The sequence below is a fragment of the Xyrauchen texanus genome, chromosome 10 (assembly GCF_025860055.1).
Source record: "Xyrauchen texanus isolate HMW12.3.18 chromosome 10, RBS_HiC_50CHRs, whole genome shotgun sequence".
NCBI lineage: Eukaryota > Metazoa > Chordata > Actinopteri > Cypriniformes > Catostomidae > Xyrauchen > Xyrauchen texanus.
Window position 1 is genome coordinate 9,637,995 of NC_068285.1, and position 16,517 is coordinate 9,654,511.

The following is a 16,517-nucleotide window of genomic DNA, read 5'->3' on the forward strand; positions in this document are numbered from 1 at the left end:
ATATGCACAAACAGTATTTCTATGCAGTTAATATAGTAAAGTATAACATAGTAGATCTACTACTGAACAGGTGGGTAAGTTGAGCCTCCCCCTGTATCTAGGCAACTGTATATATTTGTGTTCATGTGACCTTATAAGCAGGAAGTATCCATAATTTCTTTCCAGCTATGTAGAGGGGAAGCACATGGCAAGAGGTAAGTGCATTGTAGTGGCCAAAGTACATTTTAACATTTGGAGGTTTAATCACTTTTGTGCCAAATCAAATTTATTTAGGCATTAAATTACATATCGCAGATGTTGGTATTGTATATCCACTAAAAACACATAAAATGATTAGCACAGTCTGAAGTGCTAAGCTAGGTGTTTTTTTCCAAAATGGCCAGTATGGGCCAAAACGAACCGAACAAGCACTGATTTTTACTTAAACAAATTTGTTGTAATACCCAACTGTACATTAAAAGAGGACCTTAAGGATGGATTTTTTTCAGGCAAAGATTTGAGGCATTTAGGCTATGTCATTGATCCAAATTATTACATCATTTGCATGCAATAACAATCCTCAGTGTTAAAGGAACCATGGGGAAAATGGCAAATTACAGTAAATAAATAAAATTGATAAATGAATTAATGATAAGACATTAAAAAATGTCTAGAATTTTATTCAGAGCTTCACTCTTAACTTACCCCCAGATGGCTCATCTTACCCACACACCAGGAGCAACGTACACCTAACGTGGGGCAAGTTGATCCAATGGATCTCATTTATTTTAAAGGCCATAAGTTTGAGACTACTTGAGATGACTTGTGTAGGGTATGCTAGCTAAGCAGGCTAATCGTTTAATTTGCTTACTGAATGCTAACTAAAAAAAAAACAACAACAATGAAAGAACAATGCTTAATTTGACTATTGTTGCTTTAGTCATCTTGATGGGTTAGGGTTAGACTTACATTGGCACCCAGTTTCAGAAGGTAATTGACCACATTGATCATTCCACTGGAGGCAGCAACATGAAGAGGAGTGTAAGATTTCTTATCTCTACAGCAAACCTCAGCACCATGAGAAATCAGCAATTTCATCACCTCTAGATGACCTGACAGACAGACAGAAAGACAGACAGGCCGAGAGAGTGAGACAGGAAGGAGAAGAGAAAACAGAACAAATTCAAATGTGAATAGGAGGAGACAAACATGAAAAACAATTTAACTGAGCGCAACAATGTCCGCTCACTTTTTCAGCTGTTCTGGAAGTATTTTTCCCATTCATTTTGTCCATAGGGATTTAATAAAATCCTTCTGTGACTTTCTTGCTCGGTTGGAAAGGAGGAAGCGAGAGCCGGCTTAAACACTGACAAAAACTTTATTCACTCTGAACAATTAAACTCTGTTTGGGCTTTTCAGCCATAGCGCACACACACACACAGGTTCAGTTCTCTCCCTCTCTCCTCCAGCAGTCTAAATAGTCGTATAAATACAAGTAGTTTGAGAGTGTAGGGAGAGCAACTCGATTGCATCATTCACAGTGCATCATGGGAGTGGGCGGTCACTGCAGAACTCTTTTGCCGCACTTTTTTGGTTGTGATTCTCTGATTGGTGGATTTCTCTTCAGGATTATGGGTAGTGTAGTTCTTGAGCAGGAATTCTGCTATTAAACACTATGTTTACAAAATATAGCTGTAATAACGTGGACTGATGGCTTCAATTAAGAACCTCAGAGCTCACGGTAGGGTATGTCTTTAAAAGTTTATGAGTTTTTGTTAATTTGTTCCCCTATGGAAAAAATGAATGGGATTTTTACTTTCGGAGACAGACTGTTACACTATTCTAATGACTTATTAGTTCGAATCAAGAAAATGTTTACCCATGTAAGCGGCCCAGTGGATGGCTCGTCTGTCCTTCTTATCAATTGCATTGACGTTTGAACCTCTGGACACCAACAGCTGAACCATCTGAAATGACCCGGGGCAGAGACACCAGAGATTACCAATACAGCTACTACGCTATCTGTACATTACACTGTCTCACTGATAGAGAGAATCTGTGTCTGACCTCCAGGTGACCACTGAAGGCAGCGTGGTGCAAAGCTGTACGTCCAGCACGGTCTGACACATTTATGTTGCTTAGCAACGGGAGTAACGCCTCAGCACACCGTACTGCCTTATTGGCCGCGGCTACGTGCAGCGGTGTCTGCCAGCTTTTATCCCGTGCATTGACATCTGCGGAGTGTTTCAACAACACCTTTACCGCCTCCTAAACACGACAACAAAACAAGGAGATTAAAAGGATCATATCAAACATATATAATTTACCACTGGACAGATTTCATATTAGCAAACTATAGATTTGGCCAGTCGTTTAGGACATCTACTCGAGTAATTTTTCCAACAACTGTTTACAGACCGATTGTTTCACTTTTAATTGACTATATCACAATTCCAGTGGGTCAGAAGTTTACATACTCTAAGATAACTGTGCCTTTAAGCAGCTTGGAAAAGTCCAGGAAATTATGTCAAACCTTTAGAAAATTAGCCAATTAGCTTCTGGCGTCTGAAAACTTCTGACCCACTGGGAATGTGATGAATGAAATAAAAGCAGAATAATTCTCTCTACTGTTATTCTGACATTTCACATTCTTAAAATAAAGTAGTTTAAACATAAATAAATCTGAAGTTTTATGTCTGGTCATTTTCGTTTGTTCTGACACAGGAAGTATGTGTGTTGGTGTCGTACCTCACTACATGATGCTACTGCCCGATGGAGAGGAGTGAGCCAGTTGTTATCTTTGGCATTCACTCTGGCCCCTGAGAGAGAAATGTGTAAGTGAATTACGGTAATGATGTCACAGTTGAAGTACACATGGAAGTTCTCGTAGGCCTAGTCAGAATTGTTCACTCCCACAATCTTTTGAAAGCACATCTGTTGTTTAAAATAGAGCAACACCTGTTACTTTTACTCTCTCTCACAACAGCACCGCCCCCTTTACATGTAGTCACTGATTATATATGTCGGTGTGAAGTGTTATTTTGAGTACACTTCAGCGTGTGTGTGTCAATAGCTTATGCTGATATCTATTCAACTTCAGGCACTTCCATGTCCCAGGGGTTGATTTTTATGAAAACAAACAGTTTGAAGGTCACATTAAAACTGTGAAACTGTATTTCAGTATATTTACTTTTCAAATGCCTTTCATTTTTAGATTTGACTGTTTTAGTCTTGCCCCAGACCCAGACTTTCAATATTAAACTATGAAAATCCATTATAGACATGTAATTATTGCATGTAAAAAAATATGATCATCTAAACAAAGTGTGAAATAAACTATTTCAATATTTATTTTTTTATATATAAATATGACTGTCCCACTATTGTTGGCGTCATCTCCACCACATCAAACAATGTTGCCCCTAATAAAGTTTTTTTTTTTTGTCTTGTTAAACAAATATAGAAAAGTGTCTTTAAAGAGAGAACCTATTATGGTTTTTAAACGTGCCTAATTTTGTTTTAAAGGTCTCATAAAATAGATTTATATGCATCTAAAGTAAAAAAAAAAAAAACACTTTTTTTCATCATTTAAATTGCAGCATTACCTTTTTCCCCAGTGTCACAAACGACTCGTTCAATGATCCGTTCTAAAGAATTCATTCTAAACTCCGCCTTTCAGAGAGTCTACTCTGCTCTGATTGGTCAGATGCCCCAGTCTGTTGTGATTGGTCTACCGCTTAGTGAAGTGTTTGAGGGCGGGTCAAAGCTGTTCGTGAGCAGCCAATGAAGACCAGAGGCGGGTTTTTGTTAACAAATCACGTAGGTTAGTACCGGAAGTAATTCTGGAATTACTAACGACTCGTTTCAGGTGTTCAGAATCGGTTCTTTGTTTTGGGAGTCAATAACTCAATCTGTCGTGCACTTTGATTTTTGTAACTGCAGACTTTTTAACTAACTTTTTACATTCACAAACAGTGATATAACACACTACATGAAAGGTCATATTTAAAAAACACAATAGGTGCTCTTTAAAAGCCTTGATATGAAATATGAGATAATTGATGTTAGAAGAAAACATAAAAATCAAGGTAAATATCACTTGTGAGCATAATATTTTTATTGGGCACCATTTTCAATCAAGCTGTAATTTGGCCACATTATGTAAAAAGTGTGAAAATGTGAATTAATTGTGTGTATTTAGGGTGCATCAAATGTTAGCAATGAAATTAGCCTTAGAAAGACAAAACAGTAGGACTTTTTTTCTTCTTCTAACAACTTTAAAATAGTAATTTCCATCAGCGTCATTTCCAAACACATAATTCACTTAAACAATACAAAATTGTATGTGTGAGGGAAATCATATTGTGGTGGGATTTCTCATAACTTCTAGAAATAAAGTACAAAAACAACATAAATCTCCAGTGATGCATGTTCATAAAGTAGATGAATTAAAAAAATAGTGAGAGCATGAATTTATTTTAATAAGTCATTGTTATTAATCACACTTTCTAGAAGTCCCCAATGCTAAAAGTGCTTCAAGCTGATGAAACGCCCATATATGATATCATTTAACAACGGTTTCCCCATTTTTGGAAGAAAGTGTTTTTTTATTCACTTTTTCTTCTAAAATGTTTATTATAAATTAACAAAGTTGTCCATATATTTCGGAACTGACGCAACGGGGTGCTAACACTTTTGGCTTTTGCCGAAACTGCAGGATTTTAGCTGATGTGATCATCTCTAAGTGGTCAAATATCAGAAAATGTCCCTTCCCTAAGCCCCGCCTTAAAAGCGCTTCTGACCAATCCTGTTTTAGCAACTGTTGCCCTGCCGCCATTACTCTGACACATGTTTGCTATGACAGCCTAATGTGTGTTTGAGTACTTTTAAGTGGGATTTTATCATTTGTAATAGTGACACAAGTTACCCAGAGAGGATACACACTGTGTTTTTCCGGAGAAGAGGAAGTTATGGATTAAACAGTGTCAGCTCTCATTCCCAAATGAACATATAACATCTACCACAACACCTACATTTGCTCCAATGTAAATTAAAGCAAATAACTGAATGTTAATTCATTTATGTATTGATTCATAGTAAAAGCGATAGTAAATAAACAGCTCTCAGGACAGAAATGAATGTGCATACCTGACAGAATGAGCAGTTTTATAATCTCGACGTCGCCCAGGTATGCTGCGGCATGGAGCGGCGTTCTCTTCTCACTGTCCTGGAAATTCAGACATATGCAATTAAAACATACTCAAATGTTTGAAAGGAGCTGTTCTCCCAAAAATGAACATTCAGTCACGAATCACTCACTCTAAATGTATAACAGTCCTGTATACTGAAGCTCAGACAAACTGTTTGTGTCACATCTACCAGCATTTTCCTATCAGGCCAATAAAACCATCTTATTTTCTTACATTTTATCTCTACTGAAAGCCTCACTACAGAGAGATACTTCTTGTTTTTTGTGGTTTTACAACATACATTTTTTTACCTCCCCATTTGCATGAGCTTTGCTGTTTGAAAGTATGTGTTTGACGCATGCGTGATTCCTGGGTATGGCACAAACCAATGCATTTGTATGAGTGTGTGTGTGTTTGACAGATACACACAGATCAATATGGCCACAGCTCTCTCGAGACTGCATGCAGAAATATGAGACACACATGCACACTTCTCAATTTAACATCCCTGAAACCTTTCTGTATTAATAATCTACAGCCTTAAATTCTTCTGAAGGAGTTTGAGCACGCAGCTCACTTTACACTGGCATCAATAAATGCCTCCCTGTGTGCTTCTGTTTCTTATCGGGTCTGGAATGAGAATGAAAAGCAGGCGGTCAAACCACACACACACACACACACACACACACACACACACACACACACACACACACACACACACACACACACACACACACACACACAGGCCATAAATTGGGTCATGTGACCCAGTAGGCCATCAGTGATTGGCCGACAGCCAAATGGGCGTCTCCCCAAACGGTGCCAGGCATTGGCAATGAAAACAGACTCTCCATTAAGCAGTGAGTGGTACTTACTGTTTGTTTTTGTAAGTAGTAGAGAGTTACCTGTACATTCACATCTTCTTTTTTGAATATTAGAGAACGAACTTCATCTGGATCCACATTAAATATGGCTTTTATCAGAGAAGGCTGAAAGAGAGACATAGAGGGAGTGTTAGACGCTTAAGACCACGAGACAAATCGACACGTTCCACCCGTCTGATAACGATCAAAATCTAATTATGAAAAGGTCTTCTTGAATAACAGACATCTATAATCAATCATAGAAGTTCTGTGAAGATGAAAAGAAACTTAATTGAGTGTAACACTGTTTTATCTGTGTAGCGCTGAATTCTGAGAATCAAACATCACAGAAACATTTTTATTATAGACAGAAAGTCTCTGACTCAGCCAGAATAACAGATGCCATTGATTCATCATGTTGCCGGAGGAAAAACTCATTCCAGCTCAGGATTGACTGGATCCTGCACATTGGATTTAACTGTATAATATGTGTATGTACACTGGCGGCCAAATGTTTGGAGTAATGGACAGATTTTGCTCTTATGGAAAGAAATTGGTACTTTTATTCACCAAAGTGGCATTCAACTGATCATAATGTATAGTCAGGACATTAATAACATTAAAAATTACTATTACAATTTGAAAATAATGTTCAAAACTTCTTAAACTACTTTTAAGATTTCTCATCAAAAAATCCTCCATGTGCATCAATGACAGCTTTGCAGATTCTTGTTATCCTAGCGGTCAGTTTGTCCAGATACTCCAGTGACCTTTCACCCCACACTTCCTGTAGCACTTGACCTTTCACCCCACACTTCCTGTAGCACTTGCCATAGATGTGTCTGTCTTGTCGGGCACTTCTCACACACCTTACAGTCGAGCTGATCCCACAAAAGCTCAATGGGGTTTAGATCCGTAACACTCTTTTCCAATTATTTGTTGTCCAATGTCTGTGTTTCTTTGCCCACTCGAACCTTTTCTTTCTGTTTTTCCGTTTCAAAAGTGGATTTTTTTGTTGTTGCAGTTTTTCCCCATAAGTCCTCCTGAGTCTTCTCTTTACTGTTGTACATGAAACTGGTGTTTAGCGGGTACAATTCAATGAAGCTGTCAGCGGAGGACATGTGAGGCGTCTATTTCTCAAACTAGAGACTCTGATGTACTTTATCCTCTTGTTTAGTTGCACATCTGGTCTTCCACATCTCTTTGATGGGCCTGTCTAGATTTGATAAAAAATTACTTTTTTCAAATAGTGTTGGTGCTGTTTTACATCAGTAATGTCCTGACTATACTTTGCGATCAGTTGAATGCCACTTTGGTGAATTAAAGTACCAATTTCCTTCCAAAACAGCAAAATCTGTCCATTATTCCAAACCTTTGGCTGCAAGTGTAAGTGTATGAAATCAGGTCATATTAGATACAGCTGGCACGGAGGCCCCACCAACTTAAAAGTTTACTGTAGTAACCAATTCATTTCTATTATGAAAACAGAGAAATATCTGATATATTTGGCCATTTCCATAATAGAAAACATGCTGAAAAGTTGTCATGTTGCTCTTTGTACTGCAAACACATTTTCTGTTTGCTAATGCCAATTGTGTGATCACATCATATCGGACCTTACTGTAATTACGAGATTGCATCTTTGATAAAAAACATTAATGTCTTCTTAGAAAAGCTATAAACTATGAATTCAATGAAAGCTCCAACTTACCAATATGACATATCAAAATGTCATATGCCATATTATGCTATTCTATGGCTGGCTGGGTCTAAAGCCCAAAGTATGCTTTGGTTAGACGCAATCACTAGGCATCTGCGTAAATGGCGCGTAGCTCAGATTTCGCCATTTCGTGCTCCAGCACTCAATACGTGCAACCCGATTTTCTTTAACTGTGTGTACTCCGAACATGCAGTATGCACATGCACCTGGAATTATTTGCAATATTTAGTGGGTCCACATGGTGGCAAAATTCACAGTTGAGCTGTGGCCATCATGAAGAAGAGATTCAAGATGTAACAATTGCTAAATATCAGGAGAAGGTAGAAACAACAACAGTGGATGTGCAAGTCATTATCTAACCAAAGTCCTAAGTAAAAATTTTTGTCAAAACCCAAGTATACTTTGTACTTAGTGGGGGGAATTGCCCCACTAGATTTTCTTTCTGCCCCCCCGAAACATCTGACACCCCTCCCAGACCAATGAAAAGCCAGCAAATTGCCCATACCCCAAAGATCGCATCTTAGTGCCGGCCCTGTCTGGAGCATTTAACCTTGTGCAACCCCTTGTCCACATTGTGTTTTGGCTTCTCTATATCCAACGCATAATTTCAATTCATTTAAACTGACTGAATACTGTTCACAAGACTCTACGCTCTCAATTAAGGGTTAAATTTGTGCTGCACTGCGTCAGGTAACACAATAGCATAAAGTTGACTCTCTGAAGCACTTCTACGGGCGTAGCGCCAACAAAAGTGCCTCTGGTAAGGATCCTGTTTGGCTGTAAAGAGTGGGGTCTCTAGTTTCGTTTGATATGTTGCTTTACAAAATTTATAAATGTTTTGCGCATTAGCATGCTGACAATTTTCAACATTAACACATCTGTGGGTCATTTCGCTTAATTTTAACATAAATTCTTAAATTTAATTCTATCACTGTACAATGCGGTTCAATTCATTAACATTAGTAAATGCATTTTCACATTGAGAAACAATGGGTTCATCCAAAAGCTGAAAATTGTGGCTTTATATGGAGTTAGGAAGAAAATAAGGTGCAGTGCAGATAACCAGTCCTGCTTGACCCGCTCCGAGTGGGATTAGAATCGGTGTTAGCCAGCATGGGAGGCGGATGCATTAATGAGGCCACTAAAGCCCCTAGCGTCAGTTGCTAGTGCACCTCTGGAGGCCAGGAGGCCAGGAGGCACCTGTGAGGTTTATACATACCGAACAGCTGTTACATACCAGCTGGCTCCAGTTACACAGACAGCACAATGGAGGTTATTCATTCACTAAATAGGGAGCACGGGGACATCCTATAGCTTTCTTGCAACCTAGTGCATCCACTCCAAAACTGCGACCAAAAGTTCAGTTTCAGGTTGCAGATGATGTTTGGGCCACCCAACATGTTTGGCAGACATGCGACAACCACCCGCCACCACTGTATGAAGCATTGCCTACTGTATCTGTGCTCTGGCTGGCTCCGCCCCTGTATGCCACGCCCTGCCACACCCACCACACCCTGTGCTGCCAGGTCCTGCCTGAATATACTTGCATGTACACACCTCCCGTTCCACACGGCAAACGGTCACACACACCTGCTGCAATCATTCCACGGGTGTCGTGTATGTGGACTGACTTCACAAACACAAGATGCAGCAGCTGACAGCAGACGTGACACACGTGGCTGTTTACAGGGGAAGCATCATAAACAACTGAAACCAGCAATCCTTCATTTAAGGAAATGCAAAAATGTTAACCATAAGGTACAAAGAACTCTCTGAAAGCGGCCTCAAATCCGTCAGAACCACTTCATGTTTAAATTGTGTTTTTTACTTTAAATGTCCTCAGAATTGAACATGTCTGTCCATGAGTATATTAACTGCTAAAACAGACATCTTTAGCTTTTGCAATGCGTCTTCCTTTCATTCAGTGTCCATGAGCATCACATTTAAGATACATCTAAATGCATATTCTGCCTTGAATGCAAGAATGCATCATATGTGACCTGCCCCAACAGTAAGTCTGATCTAATGCTGTGCTGGCATTTGCAGAGTAAAGCACGTCTGTCAGATAACAGCTGCGTGTCCGTTCAGGTCAAAGGTCTACAAATTCCTCCTGACAGGTTTAAAGATTTCTAGATGAATTCTCTGGATCTCAACACCACTTACCTCCTCATCTAAACCTTTCAATGAGTTCGATTGAGACCTATAAACATTCAGATCTTCAGATCACAACAGTGACAGATGAAACCCTGCAGCAGCTAAAGCTACATTCACACTGCAAGCCAAAGCGAAACCTAAACGGTGACATATTTATTAGAAGTAATCAAGAACGAAAGCACCATTAGCAACGCTGATGTGCAGTAGAAGTCGTTGTCAAATTGCATGACGATTAATTATAAGGGTGAAGAGATGAACGAGAGAAATAATCGTAATAATGGTATAAACCACAACATAAGTGCCGTAAAGAAATATTACACCCAAAAAAATGTTTTATGTCATTTTGTCTAATTTTTAGACTCTAAATATCTTTAGAGGAAAAACTGCTAACAGATCTGTCTGAGTGAGTTTGATTGACGCAAACATATTAATTAAAACGCATACAAAAAAAGTCAAACTATGTTTGGGTGAAGTATTCTTTAAATGTCCAGTTAGACTTTGACTTAAAAAATAAATACAAAACAAATCACATGCATTCAACCTGATTGGTCACACTGAAGTCACATTGCATAAAATCAGACACACTTCCGTTGCATTTCCTCCATGGGTGTAGATTCAAGGGGGATGGGGGGTTAACCCCCCAATAATCAAAACAAGCAAGTACAACCCCCCCTCCCAATATTTATACCATGATCAATGGAAACATGTAAGTGCTTCATGCTGCAACCCCCCCTAATGTTCATGACAAATCTTCACCCTGATTTCCACATATAATAGTTTCACAGAAACGTCCCAACTTAAGAATCATATCTTATTCTTTAGTAACCATGGTGATTACAGTTAGGACCTAGATGTTTTGACAGAATTTAAAGTAACGGCATAATATTGATTACCACACAAAATTATTTTGACTTGTTTAAAAACAAAAATGGCGTTTACAGTGAGGCACTTACAATGGAAGTGAACGGGACCGGTCCATAAACGCTTAAATACACACTGTTGCAAAAGAAAAAACATAGACATTGTACATGCTAACATGATTTTAGAGAGATAAAATCAGGAATTTACCAGTTTACGGCATTTTCCAGATTACAGGGTGTACCACCGCTTCGTCGTCATGACAACGGAGATGTAATATTGTATATAACTTGACACAAATAAGGTTAGGAGGCGATTTTATCCCACTAAAACCATGTTAGCAAATATAATGTTTACATCTTGCGGCTATTCTTTTGAAATGGTGTGTATTTAAGCGTTTACGGATTGGCCCCATTCACTTCCATTGTAAGTGCCTCACTGTAAACGCCATTTTTGCTTGTTTTAGATAAAAGAGGAATGAGTCAACATTGTTTTTTTAGTTTTTTTTTGTGGCATTCAACATTGTCACAAATGCAGCTGACTGAACTGAACTTGTGTTAAACTCATAACATTCCTTTAACGTTCTAAATATAGCAAGTTTCTGTCATGTTTGCTTCAATTCCTTCACACTGTCATCCAAAAAGACACGATTATCATCTCTCACCTTCTCGTCCTGAGAGGAATTCTGGGATATGTGGTCCTGGGAGCTTTTGGAATGGAGAGGGGATGGCGCCTCATCTTCCACCTCCTCCAACACTACGATACACACACGACTCTTGCGCTCCGACCGCATGGCTTAACGAGCACACACACACATAGAGCAGTTCTCCGCAATGAACGCCCCCTTGAGTTATTCCTGCATATGGTACAGATCTGTCCCGAACCAGTTCCAGTGCAGCAAGTATCCGTTATAGGTCCCAAACAGGCATAATAACCCTCTTCCGAACACACATTCCGAACGGGAAATTCCTCCGTGCAGAATCAGCACTGCTGCAGTGAGAATATGCAAACACACACATGCTCACACACTCCGGGATCAGAGGACAATGGTGTGTGAGCTCCAGCCTGCTGAAACCTGCACTTTACACACACACATGGATCCAACCCCCACCGCAATAATACACCAACCCTACTGCAGCGAGAGAGAGAGAGAGAGAGAGAGAGAGAGAGAGAGACAGTCAGACAGAGAGAGAGAGAGAGACAGTCAGACAGAGAGAGAGAGAGAGACAGACAGAGAGAGAGACAGTCAGAGAGAGTGTTTTGGACAGCACGAGCCTTTAACTCCAATGAAATATGAGGCATGAGAGAGAGAGAGAGAGAGAGACAGTCAGACAGACAGAGAGAGAGAGAGACAGTCAGACAGAGAGAGAGAGAGAGAGAGACAGTCAGAGAGAGTGTTTTGGACAGCACGAGCCTTTAACTCCAATGAAATATGAGGCATGAGAGAGAGAGAGAGAGAGAGAGAGACAGTCAGTCAGACAGAGAGAGAGAGAGAGAGAGAGAGAGATGTGTGTTTTGTAATGAGACAGCAAACTTCTGACAGCACAAGCATTTAACTCCAATGAAATATGATGCATGAGAGAGAGAGAGAGAGAGAGAGAGAGGTTCAAAGCTTGTGGTACAATCGAAGTCCAGCCACACAGCTCATATTGTTCTCCGTCAGGACTGGGTACAAGGTCACTTTGGTTTTTAGTTTAGGGGAGTCTTCAAAGGTACAAATGACTCATAAAATGCTTTTATATTTTATTCTAAAAAAATAATAATAAATAGATAGATTGGACTTGAATTTGGGTTCGTCTATAGTATTAATACATATATTAAATGGAACACTTGACTGTGATTGGTCAATCGTGGCATTATATTTTTGTAGAGTGACCGCTGTAGAGCACAACTGGCTGGTTCTGGAAGTAAAAATCCCATTCATTTTTTTCCATGGGAGAATTTATTTTTAATGATAACTTATAAACCTTAAAAGACAGACATACCGTGTTGCTCCGAGGTTGTTAATCGATAGTATATGCTTCTGTTGAAGCCATCAGTCCACATTATTATTTTAAATTTTCTTTTAGGAGGAATTGGGTTTCTGGCAAAGAACTACATTACTCATGATCCTGAAGATAGATCCACCAATCAGAGAATCACGGCCTACAAAGTGCACCAAAAGAGCTCTGCAGTGACCGCCCACTCAAATAACTCTAAACTCTCAAACTACATCTATATATGTACTGTATATATGGTATATATATATATATATATATGACTGTTTTGCAATAAACTTAAAATATAGTGTTTCTAAACGTATAACCAACCGATTTAGATCAATAGTTTTAAATATTTCTACCGTTTCTATTTTAATTGCATCCTTCGCAATGCTTCATGGGATTGATGTTCATTCCCTCATTAAACACTTTAAGTACAGTCCTGTACCTTCGTCTTTTTGTCAGATTTTTTGCTTCAAAATTAAAGTTTGTAATGATGTGAATCACATAGGAGCTGGATGATTTGCTTCATATCTTAAAACTCTTTTGAAGGATTTTATTAAATCCCTACAGAAAAAATGAATGGGAGAAAACACACGATTGGAAACCAGATTTTTGGATCTGGAATAATTTTGGTTCCTATTTTGCAATAATGACGAGCTGACTGTACATTATCAATTACACATATATAATGGTGTATCTGTGTAACTAAGATGAAGTTTGGGGACAAATCGATCCCAAGAAGTGAGCTAAATCTGACTAAACCTCCATTTGGTGACATCTTTGGATGGAAATAATAAATACAAGTTTTCTTTCATGGGTAGGCTTTGGGTTACAGTAGAAGTCTATGGTATTACCCATTTAGTTAACCAAGTATACGTTTGTGGTGGGCTTTGGTTTAGTTAGAAAATGTGATCTGTGACCCACTGGCGTGTGTGTGTGTGTGTGTGTGTGTGTGTGTGTGTGTGTGTGTGTGTGTGATCACAGATGATGTGTGGTGGAGTTTACAGCTCATCTTCTTTATTTAATCACTCTCCTCTTCCTCTCTCTCTCTCACCACAACAAACTGCTGACAGTCTGACACACACACACATTGATGGAGAGATGTGCTGAACACACACACACACACACACACACACACACACACCACACACACACACTAAAGAATGAGTTATGACTTAATATGACATTTGATTGATGGTACGATTTGGTTGATTTGATTGAACACACTAAAACACTTGGAACCCCTTTGCAAATGCATAGCAACGCCCTAGCAACCCCTCAGAACACCCTAGCAACATACAGTGACTTTTGAGCAACCAAGCACTGCTAACATGGTCTTCAAAAATAAATACAAATAAATACAATTCTAGTTTTTAGAATGAAATAAACATAAAAAAGAAAAAACAACTGGGATTAACCAGACAGTACAAATGACACCACTGAGGATGTTACAACACTGTTTACTCACACTGATGTTCTCAGCAGTCGGCTGCTTAACTAAATTACTTTCAGATGATGTTTGTGACTGTTACTAACCAGAACCACAGATGAGCTGACCGTAAACATGACTCATACAAACACCTCTACTCTTAAAGACGACCTCAGCCAATAGAGCTAAATCAATCACACACCTGCTCTCTAGAAACCCGATCGTATCCGAGATGTGTGAAATCTTTTCTGTAATTCATATTATTTAATATGTGCCTCAATGTAACCTTGATTATTGCTATGTTAAGGTAAAGAGGGACGAGTCAAAATTATTTTAGTGGCATTATGCCAAAAATGCTGTCGGTTGAGCTTATATTGTATTGAACCCAGAATATTCCTTTAAGTGTTCATATACTCTCTTTTTAAAGTCGCAGTACACTAGTAGTTCGACAATAGGTTGATTCTCTCATGGCAGAGCTCTCTAAGAGTTAAGTGTTCGGTTTTAAACAGTGCCAGCAGTCAAGATGGTATGCACAAATAAACACCCTACAGCAATGACAGTTCTCTAAGCTCCACCCTCAATGAATGCTGGGCGGAGCCTACTGTAGCAAGAAGCCGACCAATCTGAGAATGCCGCAAATGTAAACATGCCAGAATGTGTCAAGCGTCACAAGGATGGGCAAAATGAGAACAAATTTATATTGCGACATTCTTCAAATTTTAGCACAAAATTTAGCACTCTCATCCAAGGCAACTTTGATCTTTTAGTGCAGAAAAATGATTATAAATGCAATGATTCTTTGTAGTGAAGCCTCAGATTGGACACGCACTCTTTACAATGCAGCGGCAGTTTGAATAACCGTGGTAGAAATGATACTAAACTATTTTTACCCATCAGTATTTCGCCCACGACTGTAATGCTTCAGATGAAATCAAGCATCTAAACATTATAATGTACAGCTGAAAAGATGGAGAACGGATTAGAAAGCAGACACACTGTAGAAATATAGTTTAATGTTATAATTTGAAAAACACGCCCGATAGAATGATAATAATAATAATAATAATAATAATATATAATTATATTAATATTGTCTGATTACGATTAGGTCAACAGTATATTATGCACCCCTAAATTTGACCTTAATTGACATCCTTAAAAACAGCTAAACCAGAGGATTACATCACAGGACACTGAAGATGACAGCAAAGCAAAAACACGTCAGAGCCACAAAGACTATTCTGGCTGCAGCAGTGTACCCGGAAGCCCATTATGACAAATGTCATAATTATGAGATAATAAGTCAAATTCATGACATGAAGTGATTTATGAGATAGTGAACATTTTGAAATGGTATGGGATTTTATATACACTAAACATGAAAACAAAGCAAGTTACAGGTCAGTGCCACATAGGGGCTTTTCAACTGCACGATACAACTCGACTCGACTCGCTTTTTGGGGTTTTCCACTGTGGATGGTACCTGATACTTTTTTAGTACCACCTCTGTCGAGGTTCCTAGCTAGTTGAGGTGGTTTGGGCATCTGGTAAGGATGCCCCCTGGCCTGGGAATGCCTCGGGGTCCCCCAGTCAGAGCTGGTTAATGTGGCTTGGGACAGGGAAGTTTGGGGCCCCCTGCTGGAGCAGCTGCCCCCGCGACCCGACTTCGGATAAGCGGTTGAAGATGGATGGATGGATGGTACAACTCGACTCGATTGGCTTTTTGTGGTTTTCCACTGTGGATGGTACCTGATACTTTTTTAGTACCACCTCGGCCGAGGTTCCAAGCGGGCCGAGCCGATACTAAATGTGACATCAAAATCCTGCAAATCACTGATTGGTCAGGGAGAATCGTCACTACCAGCGTCACCGGATTTGCAACATGGGACATCAACCCACTAGTAACTGTTATCGCTGTTGCAACCCACATTAGCAACAGCGATAACAGTATCATTTGTTCATGCGACTTTCGAATTGTGAAAAAAGAAATGGCTGTGCGCAAAACCACACCATGGTCAATAAACGAGGCGCAGACGGTCCACTCGTTAGCGATGAGCGAAACGATAAAGTCTCTCAGGAAGTGTCTCAGCTGTTGGCCGCACACGGCTGCCACCGGACCGACCAACAGTCTAGGGAAAAGATAAAAAACGTACGTAACTACAGAACCATCTAGGAAAAGTGGAAGTGGTTCGACCAAATGGACGCTATCTAAACCGGCGAGCAATGGGAGGGAGAGTGCCCTGGCTGGCGTTGATCCACGATGGAGGATGGTACGTTTTGTTACGTTAACTCGATACTCTGCTTGAAAGCTTCACTTTATTTAGTTGAGCAGCTACTGGAAGC

The 16,517-nt window shown here is 39.5% G+C and overlaps 1 protein-coding gene across 1 annotated transcript in view; it reads right to left on the reverse strand.

The window, feature by feature from the left end:
* Positions 1-11,927, reverse strand: part of LOC127650397 (serine/threonine-protein phosphatase 6 regulatory ankyrin repeat subunit A-like) — a 27,605-nt gene extending 15,678 nt beyond the window's left edge. Inside the window, exons 1-7 of the mRNA XM_052135814.1 lie at positions 11,428-11,927; positions 6,074-6,157; positions 5,128-5,206; positions 2,728-2,798; positions 2,047-2,247; positions 1,859-1,946; positions 949-1,091 (exon numbers count right to left, since the gene is read on the reverse strand). Of these exons, the coding sequence (XP_051991774.1) occupies positions 949-1,091; positions 1,859-1,946; positions 2,047-2,247; positions 2,728-2,798; positions 5,128-5,206; positions 6,074-6,157; positions 11,428-11,556 (795 nt within the window). The 5' untranslated portion in view covers positions 11,557-11,927. The remainder of the gene's footprint in view (positions 1-948; positions 1,092-1,858; positions 1,947-2,046; positions 2,248-2,727; positions 2,799-5,127; positions 5,207-6,073; positions 6,158-11,427) is intronic.
* Between the last annotated feature and the right edge of the window lie 4,590 nt (positions 11,928-16,517).